The 24,986-nt window shown below is 37.8% G+C and overlaps 1 protein-coding gene across 2 annotated transcripts in view; it reads left to right on the top strand.

Annotated features, from left to right (window-relative positions):
• Positions 1-24,986, top strand: part of BMP6 (bone morphogenetic protein 6) — a 137,778-nt gene that overhangs the window by 93,179 nt on the left and 19,613 nt on the right. For both annotated transcript variants that reach the window (XR_005654191.1, XM_039869380.1), the window contains exon 2: positions 15,260-15,452. Coding sequence is in view for 1 of the 2 variants with exons in the window: in XM_039869380.1 (XP_039725314.1) it covers positions 15,260-15,452 (193 nt within the window). In the remaining variant the exon portion in view is untranslated. The remainder of the gene's footprint in view (positions 1-15,259; positions 15,453-24,986) is intronic.

The raw sequence follows: 24,986 nt of genomic DNA, 5'->3' as shown, positions 1-24,986 counted from the left end.
AAGGGAATGGAAAGTAACCGGATGTACTGTTAGCTAGGCAGATGACATTTGAGCAGGCGGATGTGAAAAATGAGAGAGTAAACTACATGGCTGTCAGGGTCAGGGCATCCCTGCTGAGGAAGCAGGAAGTGCAAAGCTCCTGTGGCCGGTGGGTGCTTGCGAGTTCATAGAATTTTCCTGTTGAAAAACTTCTTCAGTGGTATAAAATGAGGTCAGAGAGCAAACCAGGGAGGGAATAAATCAGGGCTCTGTGTATCACCCTAAGGATTTGGAGTTATATTCTGAAAAGGTTTTTGCTCTGAGAGATAAGACATCAGAGAGTTACAACTGGGGGCGACATCATCTGATTTATATTTTATAAGAATCATTGTGGACACTGTGTAGAGAGCAGGCTGTAGGAGCAAAGTGGAATTAGACACGTTAGGCAGCTACCGCAGTTGTTCAGGTAACAGATGGTAGCTATGGAGGCGGTGAGCTGATGGATTCTGCTAGATATTGATGGCAGGATTTGCTGGTGCCTTAGAGGCAGATGTGAGAGAAGAGAGGAGTTAAGGAGGGCTCTAGGCTCAGAGGAAGATTTCAAGAGGTGATATAATAATGACGTTGTCAGCTAAAGGCAGATCCAGGCCTCTCGACTAAGTAATCTGGTGCTCTTTCCAGAACACTTTGAGCAAGAGTCAGTGAGCAAGAGTCTTTCTCTAGCTTGGCACCTTCTCTTTGTGGCCATTGCAAGTCTTCTAAGAAGTGATGCAGCTGCTAGAAGACTCCCTTTTCCTCTATCAAATCCACTTTTGACTTTAGACATTTATTGATCCTTTCTGACTGGAAAACAATAGAGGGAGGAAATGAGTAAGTTATCATTGTGTAATCTTTTAATTTATTTCAAGGACATGGAGGGGTAGGAGAAGCCTTAACTGAATATCTAATTAAATAGCAAGATAGTATATCTGTATTATCTTTAAAAGCTCACTAATGACCTTTGACATTATTTTATGTGCAAATGTGAACTGTATAGATGATCTGATAATCCCAAAGGTTTATCAGCATACCTTGTAGATAACAGATGTTTAGTAAATATTTGTTGAATTTAGTGGGTTTTTTTTCCCCAGTTGAGTGTTGAGTGTTGACTTCTTCCGAAAGATGTATCTTTCCATTCTCTTTCCAGTATTGGCGATTAGAATCATACCTCACTTTCAGATGGGATTAGTGTTGGTATTTCCGGTACTTTGCCAATGAAGAAACTGAGATGGGAAAAGGTGAAAATTAGAAGTGCTTACCTAGGTGACCATTGGCTCCTCACTGGTAGAAATCCACACCCTTGTCGCACCATTGAAAATGTGCAAACTTCAACTCACAGTCACCTTCGAGGTTTTTTTCTGGCTGGCCTTTGTTGACATTGTCAGGTCGTGATAAAATCTGGCCATATCTGGCAACTTTTACAACTTTAGTGATTTTAAGAGACAAAACCTTTTTATCTCAATAACTCCCAAGCAGTATTTCTTTCAACCACGTGGAAATCTCAGACTCCATGTGCTATCGTCCAGTAGCAGCCTGTCCGAGAGAACATTCTCTAGCCTTCCTATTCTTCCTTACCAGCATTTTGTTTGAGGCCGGGTCACAAGAAAGAAAGAGTCGTTTCTGACTCTCTCATTTCATGGTGATGGTTCATGTCTCCCTTTCCCATCTTGACTCTACCTGGTCATGCTCATGAGGTTCTCCAGCCAGAAGCAGGACTGAAGAGGATCTCAGAGATGGAGTGGGCTCCAGGTACCCTGTGGGTTGAGACCACATCACAGAGGCTGCAGAACTTCACGGACTACTCAAGGAGGCTTAAGGCCGATTGGTAGTGGCTGTGCTGAATTATAGGTTGATGTCTCTCTATTTCCAAGCCCGGTCAGATGGACTTCCTTCTAGGTTCAGTGGGCTATAAGGCAACAGTTTCTTTTTCTCTTCTGTGGCAGGTCTTTTCCAGAATCAAATCCTTTCTGTTGTAGCTTTCACCTTTATTTTCTTTTTACTTTCCTCTGTGGCATAGGCCTATAATGCATTTATCTCCCAGGTGACTTTCTGTTCTTCAGGATGCCGCGAGTTCGGGAGGCTGGAATGATCCCACACCTGGAGGGGCCTATGGATATGCCTTTTGTCAGACTGGGTTTGAATCACCTGAGGGCAGTTATTTCATTCGTGGTTTATTTTGCACTGGACACCTTACTGCCAACTTCTGGGCATTCGAAGACTATAAAAAGTGAAAGGTTAAAATACAGACCATTAATTGCACCAGTTACTAATTGCTTTGGTGGAAGGTTTTGTGCAGAAGGCACTAATAATCAAAGGAAATCTGAATAATTACCTCTGACTTTCTCTCATTCCTACTCTTCTTTTGACTTGGTTTGTCTGATAATTGCCAATACCAGACAGGAAAAGTCAAGGAAAAGCCTGATGTGGGTGAACCAAGGTATGGCACATGATTGTACCAGATATGCATGGGCCACACAGCCACCTATGTTGAGAGTACAGTGGGAGTTAGGCAATTGCCCATTAAATGGGAACTAGACTTGGCTCTTCACGGCTGCATGATCCACTCCTTTAATACCATGCTTCCAATTTATGTGGGGTGTTCCTTGGGATACCCAGGCAGCCCACTTTCTACTAATTTCCTCTCACCTGGCTTTTTTTGTCCTGTGAAACATGACTTTTGTTAATTTCAGTGCCCTAATGAGGCTGGAATGTTAGTCCAAATAAATCACGGTCCTGAAAAACAAGGACAAACGTCCTTGGTGATTTCCCATCAACTTTATAGCTCTCCTCGCTTCTTTCCCAAGCCCATTTTTGCCAAGCCTGTTTGCTGGTCTCATCAATCTGTGATTTGAGATCCTGAAAGAACCCAGATCTTGTGACTTGGCAGGGAGAGCCACCCGCCATGTGGACTCACCCACCATGTGGACCTGCTGCGCTTCAGGGAAAACAAAATGTTAAGTGAGCAATTTAGGTTGGACTTAATCTGGAGGCAAATCAGTAACTTTACACTGAGATACTCTCTTCATTGTGTTCTCAGGAAAATGAAGTGAATCACCGGAGCAAAGAATGTGCTCTCTGGTGCTACACCAATAATAAAGTCTAATGTTTTGAATTAGAAGAAGGAGAGAGAGAGTAACTGAGAAACCTTTGGCTGGTCACTTTGTTGTTCCTTTGCCTCCCCCTTCCTTCCCTCAGATACATGCTTGGATAAGAATTCTCTTCTCCAGCCTAGTTTTTCCTAAACTCAATCTTTCAGTAAAATGACAAGGCCATGTTAGACATGGAAATTATTGCAGAGCAACAAATCCAAGATTATTATTTCACTGAAGACTCCAGGAAGTGGAGATGAGGAGCTGTGAGAGCATAAGCTTCCAACTCAACCCAAATGTGATTTTTTTTTGCCCCATTTGTTAATTAGTAAATCAGAACCAAATGAAAAATACAAATAAGTGCATACCACAAATCCGTCACACTTCAATGTTTCTCAGCTTATTTCTGTCTTTCTCACTTTATGCTATCCATTGTCCTCATCATCTAGGAATAAAAGCACCCAAAAGCACCTTGATAGATTGGAGTCAATTTTAGTCTTATGAATAAAACTGCCTAAGAAATTACATAGTTCAGGTAAGATTATTCGGTTAACTCAGGAGTTAAGTGATTGATTTTTAGGAATAGGAAGATAGGAGTTATGTGGCAGTATGTTTCCCACTCTTTTAAGCTTCTTATTAGGTATTTGGTATTTGCTACTTTTTTTTTTTTTAACTCATATATTCCAATGCTTAACCTTGGTGAGTGTTGTTGTTTTTGTTATTGTTTAATGTAGAAAGCAGTGTCTATAAACACTTCGAATCAGACAGGGCTAATCACACTAGTACAATTATTGCTCAAAAGAGACCATGAGGGCTTGTTGCCCCAGAAAAGGAAGGATATTCTCTGAGAACAGTCCTGGGAGAAGCATTTTGTTGTGTTTTTGCAAGGATGTGGGGATCCAAGTTTTGCCTATTAAAGGAAAGGAATGGCCTTTTTCTTTGTTTGTGTGTTCACAGTGCACGGCTGTGCTGGGGAGATGGTCTCGCAGCCCATGGTGGTGTTTTTCCATTCTCTTGTTTAGAACCCCTGGGCATAAGCTCATGTCCCACCCGCAGCTCAGCAGTCGTAATCACATCTTGGTTTAGAACTGCAGGTCTTAGTTTGACCAAGAAAGTTTCAAGTGTCTTTCTCTTGCTACTGCCAGGCAAGGCCAGCCAGTGCTTGAGAAGTGTGGATCCATCCTTTACTGATTCAACAAACAAGTATTGGCCACTAACTATATGCAGGTACTGTTTTAGGCAGTCGGGACACATAAGGGAACAAGACAAAATTTCCTGCCTTGGTAGGGTGTATGTTTGAGGGGAGTTTCAGCCGTCAGCAGTAACACGCCTGCAATTTCTTTTTCTGTGCACCGGTGTGCTCTTGCGGTGACAAGGGAGGAACATGTGCAGATGCCCCCAAGTAGGAATGTGTGCTGGCCCCAACTCCCCAGTGTCAGGCTGCCTTGGACCAGTCACGTGGAGGAGAGGTTGGAAGGGATCATGAGAAAGGACTCTCCCCATGTCCCTGTGTTTGGCACGCTCGATGCTATGCCGCAAATAATAACAGGTCATCTGATGCGGTGTAACTTGATAGAAATATGAAACCCCGGTAACCCTGGGAACTGAAGCAAAGAATTGGCCTTTCGGTTACTTTTACTTTTAAAACTTGAACGTTTCATTAAACCAAATAGCTCCATTGTCATGGTCAAAAGTCCACTGTGGAGAAAGGCAGGATTTAGTGTTTATTTAAGCTGCCACCCAATGAGAGAAACTATTGCCCAACATAGTTTAATTCTCAGTTACTTAAGGACTGATTTTTATTTTGTGGATTTCTACGCTCTCGCTCTCACTCTCTGTCTCTGCAGAAGTTTCGACGGAAGCAGTAGAATTTATTGGCCAGGTAAGGGTGTAAATGAAGAAAAACCCTAATGGTAGCGATCTTGAAGAGTAATACTCTTAATAAATGAATACATCGTCTAGTGCTGTATAGCCTTGCTGGGTGTTTACAGAGCATTTTGGTACACAGGGTCTCGTTTGTCTCTCATAACAGCCTATGGGGATATGTTTCTAACCCACATATGGAGGGTAATCACTAAATCAGTAAACGGAGGCATAATAATCCATAATAAATAGCTTATTGATATCACATTCTAATACATGATACGGTAATATTACCTTTGTTTCTAGATTTTATGGCCACTCTGTGGATGCTTCAGGAGACTGAAAATAGTAACTTGATGGCTGCATCATGACCTCACATCTGCAGCCTGTTGGTCCCATGTTCTTTCCTGTGTACTAGGCTCTTGATTTTCAAAAAGGAAACAATAGCTGTTTGATTAAGTTTCCTCCCTTTTCAACTTTCCCAGGACTACTTCTGGCAACCAGCTATCTCTCTCATCAGTTCTCGATTTTCATTCTCTCTTGTCACCCTTCCCACTGTGTTGACCTCTGAGGTATCCTTTTCTTCTTTTGACTATTGGTCTATAACATCTGTCTATTTCTCCTTCTGGTAGTCTCTTCTGCAACTCCCCTGGGTTAACTTTGTTTATAATCAGATTCAGCAAACATTTATTGCAAACCTACTGTGTGCCAGGGAGTGTCCTGGGCACATTCGCTCAGCACTCATTCATTCTCCAGCCTCTTTCTGTGCAGAAGTCTCGCATAGCCTGGCCCTAAGGAGGGTGCTTAGCTAATTGCCGTTAAGTTTGGGACAGGCTATGATTAGGCTCTGATGGATAATTATCAGCCCTTCCAACGTTAACTCTGAGGAATCAGTGACTGAGAAGGAGAGATGAAAAAGAAGAATAAAAGAGATACATACACAAAAGAACTGAAAACAGGCACTTAAACACATGTACATGCATGTTCATAGCAGCACTATTCACAATAGCCAAATGGTGGAAACAGTCTAAATATCTGTCAATGGAAGAAAGGATAAACAAAGTGTGGTGTATACATACAGTAGACTATCATACAACCATAAAAAGAAATGAAGTACTGATACATGCTAACACTATTGATGAACCTTGAAAACATTATGCTAAGTGAAAGGAACAAGTTTACAAAGGATTGGATGATTCCATTCATACGAAATATCCACAATATGCAAATCTATAGAGAGATAACATAGATTGGAGTTTTTTAGAACCTGGGGGTAGGGAGACTGGGTATGAGGTTTTCTTTGGGGGCAAAGGAAATATTTTGGAACCAGACAGGAGTGGTGGTTGTATAATATTTTGAATATACTAAATGCCACTAAATTGTTTAAGATGGTTGATTTTGATATGTAAATTTCACTTCACCTTTAAAAAAAATAGAATGAAAAAGAGAGTTAGAGGTCTGTTTCTCTGAATTAAGAATGTAATTTAAAAATTCATTCCATCTTGTGCGTGATGACCTTGTGATATGGCTTGAGTATAATTAAAGTACTTTGAGCGGATTAATTTCTTTCCTTTGCTTTTTAAAACTTAACATGCTTGGAGTTCGCATCCTGAAGTCAGAGTGCAAAGCCATATGCAAATTGGTATTCTGGGCCTATACTGCTGTTGTTTCAATAAATCAACCCTGACAGCTGTGTTTTAAGACAGTCCCTCAGTTTTGCTGATTGTGTCCTAGAGAATGCCCCTGAGTCTTGAGAAAACACTGTTGGGGCTGGAGGCAGAAGCCTGATCCGTTCTAGTTCCTTTTGCCCACTGAGGATACTATGATGCCCAGGAAAGAGCATGGAGCAGATCTCAGTCCTGGTTCATGCATTCATTCAACAAACATTCTTGAGCCCTCTATTGGAGGCTATGAAGGTAAACATGACATGGACTCTGCCTTTGAGGGGCTTATAGTCTGGCAGGTGAAGCGGACATGTAAAAACTTAGTATAACGTAGGGGCACAATGCTTACAATTTCCATGGGACATTATGCGAATGTAGAGTTGAGGGTCCCCAGACCAACTGGGGTAGGTAGGGTGGAAGAAGACAGTTAAGGAAGGCTTCCCGGATTTCAATCTTAAAGGAAGATTTAATATCTTGTTGTATTACCCATTACGTGTTGCAAGTAATGGTTGGAGTTCTAGCAAAAGAGGAATACTTAAAACCGGAAACATATTTTAAAAGGAGTTCCAATTTGATATTTTTCACCAAAGCAGTAATAATTGTGGGGGAAATAAGAACTTTGATGTACTACCCTTGTTTTAGGGCTTTAATAAATTGTTTTTAGTTCAAATTACATAGGAGCAGCAACGCATTTTCAAAATTTTGGGCCTGTAAAAGTCTTCATCCTGGAGGTGAAAGAGGGAAATGTCTTTTACAGGGCAAGGAAATTATGTAAGTAAGGCAAAGACATAAAGTCTTGGGGAGGATGGTTGAAAAAACAGAGCTGTTTAGTGTCTCCCAAGAGTATCATTTAAGGCAGGGAAAGGTGAGGCATGAGGCTGGAAGGTGATCAGGGGAACAGATTGAAGACTTGGAGCAGGCAAGTTACAAGGTCAGATTTGTGACTGTGGTACTAGCTGCAGTGTGGAGAATGGATGGACAAGGGGTCAAAACTAGAGGCAGCAAGATCAGACGCTGCACAAGGACAGTAGAGGGAGCAGGACAGGCGGGTTGGAGAAACTTCTAGAACTATGCTATCCAATAGAACTTTCTATGAGGATGGAAGTTTACAATGATATATCTATATAGTACTCATCAGCCACATGTGGCCACTGAGCACTTAAATGTGGCTAGCATGACTGAGGAACTGAATTTTTAATTTTAAACATTTAAGTGCCTGCACATGATTAGTGGCTATTGTGTTGGACAGTGCAGTTATAGAGGGTAAATAAACGGGAATTGGCAATTAATCGTACAGTTTGGAGTGTCCAGATGGACAGAGGTAAAGCTATAGGAGCAGGTAAATTAAGGGGGAGATGGTGAGTTTCATTTTATACACGTTGCTTCAAGTACACAAGGGGCATCTGGATGGAGAAGTGTACCCAGCAATATGATAAACACATCCCTGAAGGGAGAGCAGTGAGCTGGGGATGGAATTGTGAAAGGCAACAGAATAAAGATAGGAATTGAAATCATAAAAGCGAGTGGCCTAGGAAAGCCCCTTGACTGCCTTTGGCCTCAGATTCCTATTGATATAATGGCGATAATATTTACTCTGCCTATCTTCCGGGACTATTCTAAAAAACAGATGAGATAATGTATATGAAAATATTTTTAAACTCTTCAGACATTAGGAAGGTTTTATAATATCTTTAGGAGTTGAGAGGAATGTGCTCCAAATGTTATTTTCCAAACACGCAAGATAAAGACTACAAATTCTGAAAGGATTACAGACTAGATAACTGTAAGCTCCTCCTGCTAACATATGACTAGATCCAGGATAAACAAGAGCAAATATGCCTACAGCATAAATGTCAGGGACTCAGGGACATCTTTGAGGATTCCCCTGAGGGTGTTACTGTGAGCAAACAAACGTAAAAGCCAGGTTTCTGTGAGTGCAAATCACAGCACTATTGCAGATCACAGGATGAGCTCGAGGTCCAGGCAAGGTGGGAGAGCTCTCCTGGAGGTTTTCAAATTAAGCCAGGACCCAAAGGGAGATTAGTGGTTCTAGGTTGGTAGTGTTTCTCACAAAAGCAAATGTATATCTTTTTTGCGGGGAGAACAGCAAGATCAATTTAAATATTCAACTTTATATTCAATTAAAAAAATGACCTAAAAATCTCTAAACCCACAAGGAAATAGACCACCAAAATGAAAGTCATCAAAGGGATGGGATGGCAATGCAGATTAAATTCCCCAAGGATTTCACACATTAGAAAACAGACACCAAGTTAGGAATACACAAAGAATAAAGAATAGTATAATATATTACAATAATATAGGAAAGTAGACAATTGAAAATGACCGAGCAGATCACACAGCAACAACAATTGAGCTATTAGAAATCTTTAAAAAGTCACTAAAATGACAAACTAAGAGATGGCTCTTAAACTACACTCTAAACACAGCTGAAGAGAGAATTGGTGAACTTGTTGATAGACCTAAAAAAATTGTCTAGACAAGAGACGAGAAGATAAAGAATATAAAAGAGCAGTTAAGAGACATGGAAATTAGAATAAGAAAGTCTAATACTCATCTAATTATCATTCTTGAAAGAGACACTAAAGAGAATGAAGAAGAGGCCCTCATTGATAAGCTGATAAGAATTTTCCAGAACTGATGAAAGGTAGGAATCCACAGATTTGTTAAGTACAGTGTAATCTGAGCAGGCTAAATAAAAAGAAACACACAGCTAGGTATATTGCAGTGAAGCTTCCGCATACCAAGGACAACGACATTATAAAAGCAATGAGAGAAACAAGGTCATCTAAAAAGAAATGATTAGTCTGATATAATGAATACAGACTTAAATTTCTTCTCTCAGTCACAATGAGGATATTTTGCCTGTTGTTGCTCTGCAGTTGAAATCATAGTGTGGGAGAGTATTTTTCTCTTTGGGCTGTCCTGTCTACGTGTTTTGATTGAAGACGCTAAGCTTTTTAATTGTGAAAAAATTCATATTATATGTGTTGATTTTTACTAAATGTGGTTTGATTGCTTCTTATAGCAGTCCTTATGAGCAGGCAGAAGTGTGGTTGATATTAATGGAATTCTGTCAAGACTGCAATTATCCAGTTTAAGTCTTTCCTCATGACACATTTATTGATTTAAGTGCATGAGTGTATTCTCTCATGTTGGCTGAGGTCTACGACTTATTTCTGTTGTGACACATGTATAGCTGTAGCTATTGAGCTTCTTCTCCAACCTAAAGTGAAGTTAATATCTGTATTTGGGTGTGAATATGGCTCTAAAATGAGTTTTTAAAAAAAATTTTAAAAAGACTTGGTTAACCCTTGCTATTGACAATGTAAGCACAGTGTAGGCATTTACTGTTGGTCTTAAAGCTATTTATAATGTAGATGCTGGATCTAGTCTTAAAAAGCCACTTGGAATAAAAGGGCCAAGGGAGTTCCTTTATGACGACAGAGCAGTTCTGTACCTGGATTGTGGTGGTCATTATAGGAATCTATATGTGTGATAATATCTCACAGAATTATATACAGACATACCAAAAAAGCATGTAAAAATTGGTGAAATCAGAGTAGGGTGTGTAGTCTATCTAAGGTATTATGCCAATGTCAATTTCCTGGTTTTGCTATTCTTCAGTTATGTAAGATGTTACTTGGGATCTCCCTACTATTTTTTTTAAAACAATTCTACTATTTTTGGAACTACTCGTGGGCCTATAATTATTTGAAATAAAAAGAAATTTAGAAAAAAAAGTCACTTGGAGCATGGCAACCAGGAAAATAGATTCTTCTTGATATTTTGATTCTCATAGAACATTAATACAAATATTTAGAAATATTTGGTGAATCTTGGAGAATAAAGTCTGCCATCTCACTGTGGTTAGAAAGTGAGTTAGAGAGTTCAATTCAGTATCTCTATTACTATTTGAGGTTGTATGCTTGCAGCATAAAAGTCAAAAGGCTGCTGTTGTTACAACCCTCGAAAGACTCCAGAACTGTCCTTGTTGCCTAAAATTAAATAAACATGCTATGGCATGAAAACTTGTTGACAGTAGTCAATAGAATGGCAATTTAAAAAGTTTCAAGTTTTTCAAGGTTGTTGTGTAACTACAAGTAGAATCATGAAGCATTTGGAAAAAGTAGAATTTGAATTATCAAGTGAGCCCAAGTTAGTGAGAAAATAATAAACATGTGACTACTCTTAAATGTATTATATAGAGAGATTATTCTTTTTTTCTCCCTTTCTCCCCTTTCTTTTCTCCTTTGTATTTGCATTTGAAATAGGTAGTGTCTGTGTTTTTCTCTAGACAACTTTAATTGAAACAATTCAGACAGAATGAGATGATATTCATAAAATACCTCTACTAAAATATCTTTATCACAATCAAATTAAGCAGTAGTAAAGAATAAAAAGAAAATGACCTCCAGTAAGATGAATCAAGACAAAGGAAATCCACAATATTAGAATTAAAAAAAAAAAAAAAAAACATAGAGCAGAGATTAAATAATAGGAGATGAGAACACTCTGAAAAACTTTATGGTAATAAATTTGAAAAATTTATCGCAAATTGATAAACCTCTAGAAAATTCACACTGACTTAAAAAAGAAATAGATGGCTGGAATATTTCTACATGTTTAAAGGAAAATGAATAAATAATTAAAAATTTTCCCCAAGGAAAACACTAGGATCAAATGATTTTATAGATAAGTTTGCCAAACTTTCAAGGAAGAGATCATTTCTTGGAAAGAAAGAGACAAGAAACAGAGAGAACATTCCCCAACTTATTCCAAGAACAAGTATAACTTAAAATCAAATAACACTGTATGTGATGAGACCATTACCAGTGTCACTTATAAATACAAATGCAAAAATTCCAAATCATAAATTCGAAAGGTAGCAGAACAAATGATGTGAAACCTTAAGGTCAATGTTATGGACTGTGTGTCTGTGTCCCCCCCATAATTCATATTGTTGGAACATAAATTCCCAGTGAGATGGTATTAGGAGGTGGGGCCTTTGGGAGGTAATTAGGTCTAGATGAGGTCAGGAGTGTAGAGACTTCATGATGGAGTTAGTGTCCTTATAGGAGGAGAAATAGACTAGACACACTCTGCATGCATGCACCAAGGACGTTATTTGAGGATGTAACAAGGAAGAGGGCCCTCACCAATAACCTGACCATGCTAGAACTGTGATCTCCAAGGACTTCCAGCATCCCAAACTGTGAGAAATAAATGTTTATCATTTAAGCCACTCAATCTGTAGTATTTTTGTTATAGCAGCCTGAACTCATTGTATGTATATGCCACATATTTATCCATTCATCTGTCAATGGATACTTGAGTTGCTCCTACCTTTTGGCTTTTGTAAATAATGCTGCTATGAACATGAGTGTAAAAATATTTGAGTCCCTACTTTCACTTCTTTTGGGCAAATACCCTACCCAGAAGAAGAATTACTGAATCACGTGGTAATTCTACATTCAATTTTTTGAAGAATCGCCACATTGTTTTCCACAGGGGCTGCACCATTTTACATTTCCATGAGCAATGCATAAGAGTTCTGCTTTCTCCACATTCTTACCAACAACTGTTGACAAAATGCCTGTGTTTTTAATGGATTTATACAAGGTAGAGCTGAAGGAGAAGAGTTTAATGATCACCTATTTCCTGCAAAACAGCCATATCCCACTCAGAAATTCAGTCCCTCAGCAGCTGACAGGTAGTGTGGCCATCTGCCTAGGCTGCCTTCACTTTTAGCTGTGACCGTATCTATATTTTCATCATGTGCCTGCAAACCTTCCATCATGTCCGAAAGGAAGACTTTAAGGGAAAAAAGAACTAAACACTATTTAGTGAGACATACATTTATAGTAAAACTTAGTTTTCAAAAGGCGAGGGAATGCTAGATACTATTCATGATACTAGGTACCATTTGGAGAGAGGTGGGGGGAATACTCTCAGGGAGGAATACCATGGTATTGGTCATGTTCCAGTTTTTAAGTTGGGTACTGATTTCCTTTCCTTGGTGCTTTATATTTATGCTTTGTTACCTCCATAAATTACATGTATCATTTTGTATGTGTAATATTATATAATTTACATTATAAACCTTAAATCAGTAACTTTTATTGTTGGCCAAAGGTCTGATGCTGGTCTGAAATTTCAGCTGGTATAGTCTGAGGCAAAAAGAGAATAGAGCGAGTTTTATAAAGCTAAATTTATTCAATTTCAAGGATTGTATACTTCAATTACGTCCTTCCTTTTTTATCTGGTGTTAGAAGGACCTTTAGAAATGAAATCATAGAGTTAAAATACAGTTTGTTGTCTTGTTTGTTTTATTGTACTTACAAATGGCAAACAAAAATAGATGACCTTGTGGAAGGTCATTACCATTAAAAAATATTTTCACTAGTCCTTGAAATGAAAAATTCTAGGAATTATTGCCTTGGAGAACACAGTCCTGTATCGGGTAGCCAAACACCAAGGCTGATGATATTCTATATGGTGATTTCATTTACTGCCCTTTTCACAGAATGCATGTCTCTAATTTAAAAAGCTAAATTAGCAGAAGTATTAATTAGCCCTATCTAAAGACTCGTTAGTAAATTTGAATTACTGAGCAATGACATACTCTAAGGTCAGAGGAGCTATATTCTCAAATATCAGCTAATGATAATTAAAACTAACATTTATTGAGCATTTACTCTACCACTGATTATTCTGTATAGATTGTATTACGTAATCTTTAGAAATGTTATTCTCTTTTAACCAATAACTGGAATTTTGACTAATATCTTGCTCAGTGTCACATAAGAAGAAAGGGAGCTGAATCCAAAACCAGTTTGGCAGTTTGACATGTCATCAACACTCTTAGCCTTACTTAATTGTATACTACACATGGCACCACTATTGGAAAACCAAATGCTAGGGGCTATAGAGTAGGTACTAGGCACTAAATTCAGAATTCAGCCATCTCTCATATTTCTTGAACCCTGTGATGTTTAAGGAGTTCAGAATCATCATGCTTAAAGGGGGGATGCTAAGCTCATTGGAAACATATTATTGTACATCGTGGTCTTCAAATACATGTGTAGGCAGTGACCAAATTGTGTTTATTTCTTGTATACCTATGAGAGAAATTGAATCTAAAAGATTTGTTGCATAGTCACATGGCAGTTTCAGAAATTCCTTATTTAAAATCTCATACCTATAGATGGCTTAACTTTCCTTAGCTTCTGCAAATGCCATTGAAGTCTTAAGTTCTTGTTAAGAGTTATTGGCTTTTTTTTTTTTTTTTTTTTTTAAAGTAGCTAAATCTCCAAAGCTTTCTCTGGTGATTATGGAGAACAACACATGTGGGAGGAAGTGGGCAGTTGGAGGTGGCAAATAATTTGATTTTTTTCCTACTCGCAATCCCTGGGAAAACTTTGCCATAAAGGATTAATTTGCTCATGAGATTTCACTGAAGTTGCCATTAAGAAAAAATCTAACAGGAACAGCAGGGCAGAAGCATTTCTAAAGTCTGGGTAAAAGAGCCAAAGATTTATGATGGGAAGCAGAGCACTACTTTTTCTCTTTTACTACGATTATGAGTTAAGCATCTGAGGTTGATATCATTTCTCTCACAAAGGACTTTATATAGACACCTGAAAGCCAACTCTGAAAAATAATAATGGGTAGTTTTAGTTTTTCATAATTTGTCTTCATGCAGGGAAAATATTTCATTTAAAAAAAACCCAGCTTTTAGACTTAATTCATTCCCAGTTTAAAAAAAAAAATTAGAAAATAGCAAGTTGCACCATTGGTGATTTACTTGCACATCCCTGTTCTTATACTTGGGTTCTAAGCACAGATTAAATGGAGACTCCAGCAGCTTCACAGCATAGAGGTCCCTCCCCTCAGAGTCCGTCAGCCTTCAGTTTCCACCAGCAGAGAGAAGGTAGTCGACTTTAGTTAGAGCAACATTTTCTATGAAGCTTTACCCTACACCCTTCAACAAAAGTTTCACTGAATAACAGGCAAAGTTTGAGGACATTGGAGCTTCAGGCCCAGGCAAAATGCACTGCTCACTCCTCTCTCCACCAGCATGACCCCTGCCAAAGGGGTAGCTCAGGGCTACCCTTGGTCTTGTCAACTGCTGATGGTGAGAGATGAACTAACTTGAGAGGGGAAAAGCAGCAAGAAGAAAAGGGGGCTGGAAGAGGATAAGAGGGATCAGGATCGCCAGATGCATTCTTATTCATTATTTTCCTTATTCTTACAACCTCCCTGTGAAGTCATACTATTCCCATTTTTTTTTTTGCAAATGAGGAAACCTGAGGTCAAAAATTTAAGTAACTTGCTTTCGTGCAACTTAAACTAAGTATTTAAAGTATTTAAATGAAGTAAAATCTAAGAATTTTATTTAATCCTTGAGTAAAATGAAGGATTTTAATCCCAGCCTGTCTGACAGCTTAGCCAATGTTCTTTTCACCAACCCATCCCTCTAATAGCCATTGGTGACCGGTAATCCACTTATGAATTACAACGGGGAGACTTTTTTTTTGAGGTGAGTCTGTGGCACTTAGTCAAGTAACAATAGTTGTCACTCTCTCTTGTTTAATCTTATAGTGGAGTACGACAAGGAGTTCTCCCCTCGCCAGCGACACCACAAAGAGTTCAAGTTCAACTTATCCCAGATTCCTGAGGGTGAGGCGGTGACGGCTGCAGAATTCCGAATCTACAAGGACTGTGTTGTGGGGAGTTTTAAAAACCAAACTTTTCTTATCAGCATTTATCAAGTCTTACAGGAGCATCAGCACAGGTATGAAGGCTCAAGGAACCCCAAGGGTGGGGCTGGCCCCCTTTTCTAGCCTGTCATCATATAACCCTGAGTATGTCTGTGGAAGGTGATTTGAAGTTCAGGGGCCACACATGAGCATGATGAGGGATGTATTCTGAATTGTAGTATTTAGCCAGCAGGAAGATTTTTTGCTATTAAGTTGAAGATTTTTCGCTATTAAGTTGAAGATTTTTCAAATAGTTTTCTTTTTCTAAGAAAGCCAGTGAATGGTGTTTACTAAGCATTCTTTGTGATCAGAGAACATATGACTTATTGGGGATAAAATGTTTCCCATAATTGTTTAGTCCCTACTTTGAATGATGCTGAAGGTAGCTAAAATAAATTCACACGTGAAAATTATGTATGGATGCTTACAAATGGTACTAATTCAAGTGAATAGAAGGCTATGTATTTGTGCATATGATATATACACATGTTATACATCTTATATATGATATATCTTTGAGTAAGTGAGCGTATGTGTATATGTGTGTGTGTCTCAAATGTATTTTTTTATTATTGTTATTCGAATACAAGAGAATAATAGACTTTTTTTTTTTTCCCCATGTGTGTATTAGTCTTATTTCTTGAAATGAGGCCAGGTTGTTTCAGAAAAAAAAATTGCAATGAAATACATTCATGGGACTTCCTAGCAATAAAGAAAAACTTCCACGTTTCCACGGAGTGATTTTTAGAGGAAGGGCTAAGGGATAAAGTATTATAGCAGTTAGTTCAAACCTAGCACACAGAAAACAAGCCAATGACCTTGAATTTTGCTTACTTCTTAGGGGTCAGGTTAGCAGTTCAGGGAGAACAGAGTGCCTGATGCATAGTAGATTAGCATTGCTGCATAATTCTAAGTGTGCATGAGGTGGAAACTCAGCATGTGATATGACAGCCTGGAAGAAAGAATGCAGAGGGAGAGGGAACCCCACATTTATAGACTCTATAAGAGATTTGCCAACTTTGGTTTTATGAACTAAGTCTAGAATTTTGCTTTTGGTCCTGGAAGTCTATTGGTTTCCCAGGAATGCCCAAGGTTTTAGGAATGACTTAAACCTGTCTGTCACAAATATGCACACGAAAATAATAATGAATGTTAATTTGCCCATAAAGGTTTATTTTAGTATTGAGAGCACTGCCAACATTTGGCCCTTATGCATATTCAAATCTCTAATGAGAGAAATAAGGAAGAATGAAGGACACTTGCCAGGCTTCATGGACACTTCATGGTGTTGAACATATACACTGATTTTGTATGTCAATTCTTAGCTGGAATAATTAAATAATAAGTAAAATATAGTCATTGTGATATCTTCAGAACAGACCAAAATTTCAGAATGAATGGGAAGTTTTCTGATATCTCATTTTCACCACTAAATAAAAGTATATTTAATGACTTAACTGGTAAGGGACTCTTTAAGAAGATAAAATTATTTCTGGCTAAATTTTTGTCTTTTATTAGTTCAGAGAGAATTGGTTTCTAGTGATTTACTGGAAATGCTTTAGCCATTGATTTTCAATTTGTCTAATTATTTGTCCCATTATATTTCTCTGGTGGAAATAACCTCCTGGTACCATTCTGGCTCAGAACTTTGTTCAGAATTCATGTTTTCTTCTGTCCTGCAGGAAAACTTTATAGTGAAAACACTAGATTGGGGGTTTTGCAACTATAACATTTTTTTCAAAAATTATTATTATTTTTAAAAAGAGAGCTAGCAGACCATTTGTAAGGTTTATATTGAATTTCAGCCAAAAATGAACAACTGCCTTGTGCCTAAGATGGTGGTGTCATACTTCCTCAAGGCCAGCAGTAAGTTTGGAAAACAAAATCTCAAACAGTCCCAAGCTTTGATGACTCTGTCAAAGTGGAGTTGTAATTCCTCTGCCTTCTAGGATTGGAGTATTTGATGATCAGATGTGTTTAATTTTTGTGCATAGGAAAGGGGAAATACTGGGAGAATTTGGAGAATTTCATACTTTCTAAGGGTTCCAGGTTGGCCAGGAGGAGATTTTCTTTTCTTATGGGTGGGCCAGGAGCCCAGTCCTCCTGCTGTCTCCTAATGGCCCTCCAGAGGCCTCCAGATTTAACTGCAGGACTCCTGGGGAAGGTTCGATCTCCCATCTGCACTGTCTTGGGGTATCTTGGCTGAAAACAATTTTCCAAGCTTGTGAAGAAATTTATTTGTCTAATCTATGTTTAAGTGAAATTTGTGGTATTTGCTAGATTAACTTAACAAACGTTTGTGGTGCAAAATGGTTGGCCTCTTTGAAAAAGAAAAAAAAGGCAGGTTTTTCAATGCTGTCGTATACTCAGCTAAGGCAGAAGAAGTTATGCATTGGGCCTTTCTGATATAAGGGGCAGCTAGGAAGCCCAATCCAGGGAGAGTCAGAAAAGATTCTTGGAAGATAGGCCATTGCTGTGAACTCTACAGAAACATATTCCTATGACTGATAAGAAATCATTGGACCAGGTAAGTTAAAAAAAAGTGACTACTTGAATAGATGATGCTTTGAGTAAGAACTGGGAAACATTTGAAACTTTATTCAAAACCTGAGAATAATCCCTGAGGTAGAATCTAAGTCCAGTAAAGATCTGGAGCCACCCATAAAGCGGATGGGATCAGCCAACCAACAGTGTGCACAGTTAAATCAGAATAGCACAGGATGTGCTTCGCGTTTTGTTTTTTAGATGTACTCTGTGCTATGGTATGGTGTTTATATTTTAAGATGAATTTTGTGTTAATACCTGGTGTTATAAATCATTATGTTTTTATGATGACACTAGCAAAAATTGGCATTTATGTAGTACTTAGAATTTGGAAAAGAACTTCTCGTACATTTCCTCATTAGGATTTAACCATGACCCCGCCAGATAAGCTGGGCAGGCATATTACCTATTGGAGAAGGAAACGTGGCACACATGAATTTTGCCAAGTCTAAATTACGCCCAAACTATTGTCTACTCAGCTTCCCAAAAGTCACCGTGATGATGACATGGGGACAGTCTCAAGATTAAGGGGAAATGCCAGAAAGAGGTAAGCCGTCTCCTTCTGGCATGCCCCACATCTTCATCTTTTTAGCCTTGCTGGGAACATCCCAAGGGCACTTCCGTTTGCATGGCAAGTGAGACAGCCGTTGGAGGTGAGAATGTGTCTGTCGAAATTCAGGCCCTGCTACATTGACTTTCAAGGCCTTTCTATGGAAAACCTTTGCAAATCTTTGTTAATCTACTGATCAAACATTGATCTATTAACAGCTTTTCTAGAGGAGGGGTATGAAAAGGAAGAAAGACTAGAATAAATTTACACAGAAATATTTGTACTTATTCACAGTATTATGTATTTGTCCATTTACTTCACTGTTTTCTTCTCCAACTCATACACACTAAGCTGTCTTCACACTTGAAGTGTACAGGCTGCTCACCTTTCATATTCATCTATAATAGCATGATGGTAGCATGTTGCTTTTCATAACATGTACTCATGATCTTTATTTTTAGATTAACAGTACAATCTTGAGAACTTTAAAGAATATCACATTCATCTACATTTCTTATGTGGCTAAAGACATACTTTTACTGGTCTTAATTAATTTTTTGTATACTCACAAGTTAAAGAGCATCTCCTGAAAGCCAGTTAGAAATTTTAACAGAGGGACATGTTCAGTGTCTAAAAGATGGTCCTGTTTGGTACATGAATTGACCACACGTACCTCCGCTAGTTTTGAAATTCCATGTTGTACTCTATATATGTTTTGGCAATTGCATTGCTTGGTAGTGATAGCCTATCTTTTCCATATTGTATCATGGTGCAGTTCTTTGGATGACATTTAAAGTAAGAAATAATTACCAAATTTAAAATTCAATATTTCCTGGTATAAGCAGCATCACAACTCATTTCTCTGTTTGCAGACAGGCAAAGTTTTTGTTTTTTGTTTTTTGTATATATTTTTAAGTTTAGTTTATATGTCTCTTCTTAACTTCAGAATCTTTAAGATATGAAGAGATGCATCTCTGAATCAAGTGAACAGGGCAATGCTGTTACAGAGTTAGTTTCCAAAATGAGGAAGATTTCCTAAGGACAGCTCAGAAGCCATGTTAGTGGGGTCCTGGGAAAAATCCCAGACTGAATTATTACTTAAACTAAATTTTTGACAAAATTCATCAATTCTGATCTATTTTACAGATAGAATATAATTGTCCCAGGTGAGAAAATAACTGTCAAAGGGCAAATACACATTTTTCTAGACTTTTTAGTTTGATATGCTACTCTGAACCAGTCACAGAGATAGGACCAAGGGAAGAGGTCAGGCAAGGAGGATGGAGATGAGTTCTAGTCTGGACATGTCCTGGTAGATGAGTCAAGGTAGGGATGCCCAGGAGGCAGTAGGATATGGAAGTGTTTAGCTCAGCAGAATGGGCTAAACTATAATAATAGGTGTTTGAGATCATATGTGAGTTAGTGAAGTTGATTCAATATCCCAGCTGTGTAAGAATAAAAAAATTTAATTGACCCAGTACCATTTATTGAAAATACTTCTGTTTTCAGTTTACTTCAATCACATCTTTTTCCAAATCTGGTGCTCATATATGTATGGGTCTGTTTCTGGGATCTTTATTCTCTTCCATTAGTTAATTTTCTTCTTCTTCCATGAAACTTAATTCTTTTAGTTTTCTAAGAAGGCTTAATGTCTGGTGTATAAATTCTCCAATTTTATTCTTCGAGATTTTCTTGGCCATTTAGGGACCTTTGCATTTCCATGGAAATTGTAAAATAGGAGCTTCAATTTCTACAAGAGAAATTGCTGGACTTCTGATTAAGATCACATTAAATCTAAAAGTCAGTTCGAGAAGAATTGACTCTTACTAACATTGAGTGTTCCAGTCTAAGAGTAAGATATTTATTTAGGCTTTCTTTAAATTATCTCAATAATATTTTGTAGTTTTTTTGTCTTGAATATTTTTATTCAACTTATTCCAGGTATTGAAGTTTTTGATGATATGGTAAATGGCATTATTAGCTTTTAAAAATTTCAGTGTCTAATTGTTTTTTTGCTCACATATAGAAATATAATTAATTTTTATATATAGATCTTTTAATCCAGCAACCTAGCAAAGTCACATATAAATTCTAATAATTCTTCTGTGTACTAGTTTAGAAATTCTGTAAATATAATCATGCCATCTATAAATATCACTTCTATTTCTTCCTTTGTAATTCTTATATATTTTTTTTCTTGTTTTGAATCTGAATTCCATTCAGATTTCTGTCAGATTTCTAATCTCAGATTGAAAATCCCTGTCAGGTTTCTAATCTAAGGGGAGAATTATTTAATAATTGAGCATTTAGAGTGATGTTTGCTATAAATGTTCCTATAGATACTCTTTATTAGATTAAGGAAATTCTCCTCTATTCCCAGTTTGCTAAGTGGATTTTTTCAATTAGAAATTGATGTGGAATTTTATCAAATTTTTTCCTGAATCTTTAGGGATGATTATATGATTTTTCTCCTTTATAGTGTCAATATGATATACTACATTAAATCTTTGTAAAATGTTAAACCAACCTCACATTTCTGGAACAAGCCCAGCTTGTGATTTATTATTCTCTTTATATAAGACTAGATTCAAAAATCATGTCTGACAACTCTATTAGCTGGATCACCTATGGATCTATTTTCATTATCTGTTTGTTCTCTTGATTTTTCCCTTATTTGGTTTTATTTCCTGGAATGTCTGATAATTTAAAAATTAAATTCTGGACATTGTTTTTGAAAAATAGTTCTAGATACTTTTATCTTCTTCTAGACTATATTTCTTTTTTTCTAGAAAGCAGACAAAATGCAAGCAGATTACCTTGTTCTTTTTGTTCCTGGTGAGGCTGGGTTCAGGATGTATTAAGGCTCATTGGTTTCTGGTTTTGCCTTTCTTATAGAGTTTAGCCTTTTAGGGGGTCTCAGCTGAAGGTCTGGGATGTTTACCAGAGCTAATCTTCCTTAGTAGGCTCTGAACTCTAATTTTTAACTTCCCAGCATTGTGAGACTGCCAAAAAGTCTGCTTTGCTTTTTATCCTCTTGGCAGTTTCTTTCTGCTTGTTTTCTCAGCTTCTTACTCTATGCATACACAGCTTAATATTTGGCAAAATACTTGAGTTCAAGGCAGCCAGGACTTGAAGAGCCAAGGTCCTAGAGGAAGTGAACCCAAACTTCTATGAGATCACTTGCCTGAGCTCACTTCTATGCAGCCCCTTTCCTCTGGGACCTTAGTCCTTTAAGTCCTAACTGCCTTAAACTCTAGTGATCCCCAGCCAGTGATACTGCTTCAAGCTCTAGGTTGCTGCTCCTTTCTGTTTGGCATCTGTGCCTCACATAAAGAATTAACAAATGCCTTGAGATGAAAAGGCAACAGTAAATACAGGGCTTATTACCTCTTTCTGAGATCCTTACTCATTAAATGTTGCCTGTGTTGGTTGCTTTAAGATAACTTTAAACAGGTTTTTTTTCTTAAACTATTTTTAGCGGGAGTGTTAGTTTGATACATCATAGCCAGAAGCATACATCTCTAAAGTATCGTATTTTGGGGGGAAATCTTTATAACGAATCCCCACGAATGTTGATATTTGATTCATTAACCATGGTGTAGTTCTGGAAACAAGACCTGAACCCAGTAGTTGACCCAGTTCCAGGATCTAAGAGGACAGTGTCCTTGGGAAAGCATTTTTTTAAATAGACTGATCACTCCAATGAATTCTGTTGGATTTTCAGTGCTGCCTACTGAAGTGAAGTGTCGTGAACTTTTATCATCACTGTGATAAAAGTGAGATTGCTGAAACTGTTTTCTCTTTTGAAGAGAAGGGCAAATCTGAGAAAGCTGGGATAGAATACTATTGTAGTTTGATAGAAGAAAATCAAAGCCTTTTATCACCATGCACAGCTATACCTGTTTCTCTTTCCTTATCTGTCTTTCATAGGTATGATCCTCAGGGACTCCTGAAATCTTACTGCTGACTTGATAATCTCTGGCACACTCAGTGTGGGCCTCAGGCAAGCATTGAACTTTTCAGCATTTGTTCCTTTGCCCCTGAAACAAGGATAACACAACTGACACACAGCTCAGGTTATATAACTAGTTAGTTTTATCTTTATAGTTAAGTGCATGTTCTTTATACTTAGAATGATTTACCTAATATTGAAAAAGACCCAAGAAGCTACCAAACCTTGTTCCCCAGCCTGTGTTATGTTCTTTGCAAAGGCACAGTGTAGAAAATAATGTGACAGAGAGGAATTAAAGTTATCCTAAAGAATTACATACACTCAAAAGAATGCTAAATTTGAGGGAGATGAGAAGTCAGGGTGTGGTGGGCAGAGGAAACTGTTGTTTGGGAACTGCTTATCCACTTGGTAAACATGAAAGAGAAAAGGAAATAGGTTTTTATTTCTGGAAACTATGCCTTCTGTATTATTCATTCCCAGAAATGGATTGCTTGGTGTATGCATCTCCTTACCAGGATGTCCAGCTCTGTGGGAGGCAGGCCATGCATGGTAGTGGTTAAGATTATTTTGTGAAACATCTATTTTAAAAAAAAAATCACAAATTAATGGTATTTTTGCTGTTTTATTTCCCCATATTGGACAAGGATATGGGAATGTAGGATTGTTCATAACGTCTAAAACATATAAGCTTTGCACATAACATGAATCTAAGGTGGTAGAACTCTTCGTTCAATCTGTACTTGGTCACTAGGGCATGTCAGAGTATACCCGAGAGTATGGGAACATTATTTTGTTTATGTGGTCAAAGAGGACAGGCTAGGTAGCCGTGAATTTGTATAAAATAATCTTTCACCTTCCCCTCTCTCCTTGTCTTAGACACATAGAAGCAAGCCTTCTAATAAAACTACTACTTTGGACTTTGTCTTACCTGTGATTCCAAATATTAGTCCAGGTTGATCATCCTTGAGGGTAAGGACAACTCATAAGACAATCAATCATTTACTGTGAAATAACCTACATTTGCTTTGCCCTGTTTAGGGAGAGGAGTAAGAAATCTTGAGAGCAGATAGCTTTGAACCTTAAGTCTAGAAAACAGGCAAAAGTAATACTACCCCTATTTAAGACACAAGGAGTTATGCCACAGGTCAATGGCTCTCAAAGTGTGGTTCCCAGTCCAGCAGCATCAGCATCGCCTGGGAACCTATTAGAAGTGCACATTCTCAGGCCCCACCCTGGAAAATCTGGGGTGAGCCCAGAAGTCTTTGTGCGAACAAGCCCTCCAGGGGCTAAGAACATATGTTACACTTGAGCCAAATTGCCTGGCTTTAAATCCCGGCTCTGCATTTACTGGCTGTGTTACTGTGAACAAGCTACTTAACCTCTCTGTTCCTCAGTTTCCTTATGTGCCAAACTGTGATGCCGTTAATACTATTACCTCTTATGGTGGCTGTGAGGAGTTAACATATGTAAGAGCACTTAGTATAGTCACATAGTAAACACCATGTAAGGGCTTGATATGTTAAAATTCTGACAGCAAAGTGATTTGTGTTGGTTTGGTGAAGATGAAGTATCCCTTACAAAGTTAAAGTGTCTGTCATTTGAAACCTCTTCATATTATTCTAGTCCTTGAGGTGAAATTTGGGTAATATCAGTGGCATAAAATCAATGAGAACTTAGCTAATTATATAATAATAAAGTTCGTTAATCCTTGTTACTCAAATTCATTAGCATATGTGTGTGTAGCAGTTTTCCCTGATTTCAAATCTTATTTCTTTTCTATCTTTTTAGTGGTAAAAGTTTAGACATAATTTTCCATATGTGATACATTACATAAGGAAAAAGTTCAAATCCTTTCTTTACTATCTAATTTTCTAAAATGATTGACTTTTGACTTCCATTATATTTGAAAATTGAATTTTTCTTATAGCATAAATTTGGTTCATCAATGTATGTATGCTGTTTTATATCTTAGTTTACCATTAAGCCCAGACACATAAATGGCAAAGGAATGTTATGAAAAATAAAGAAACAAGCCACAGACTAACTTTATCAAATATTTCATAAATCTGCTTGCTTTTTACTTATAAATTCTACTTTATGAAGAATATTTTTCTAATAAAATGGTTAGTAGTAAGCACAGTTGTACTTGGTCCTGGGTAGTGTAACCTTAATGGGTACCATTTGTCAGGAAAAGTCAAAACCAGGAGCTCAGATGCCTCTTGACCTTTTCCAAGGGCAAAGGAGAGAAAGACCCACTGTGTTTGCCCATGATGCCATCTGCTTCTCAGCCTGATGGAGTATCTACGACAAGGGCAGGAATGACCTTTCCCACAAACACCAATTCTACAAGTCTTATGAGTGGTTTGCTTGTCAGGCAACTCTAGCCCTAGGGTGTATTTTTGACAATTTCTAGAAATTTCTGGTGAGGCTTATTAATTGTTAAGGACTTCATTTTCCCAGGATGGTCACAATACGAGGACACTCATGCCCTCGATTTGGAATAACATTGAGAATAACACTATT

Source organism: Pteropus medius, unplaced genomic scaffold (genome assembly GCF_902729225.1).
Source record: "Pteropus medius unplaced genomic scaffold, Ma_sr-lr_union100, whole genome shotgun sequence".
Taxonomy (NCBI): Eukaryota; Metazoa; Chordata; class Mammalia; order Chiroptera; family Pteropodidae; genus Pteropus; species Pteropus medius.
This window is presented reverse-complemented; position numbering and strand designations above follow the sequence as displayed.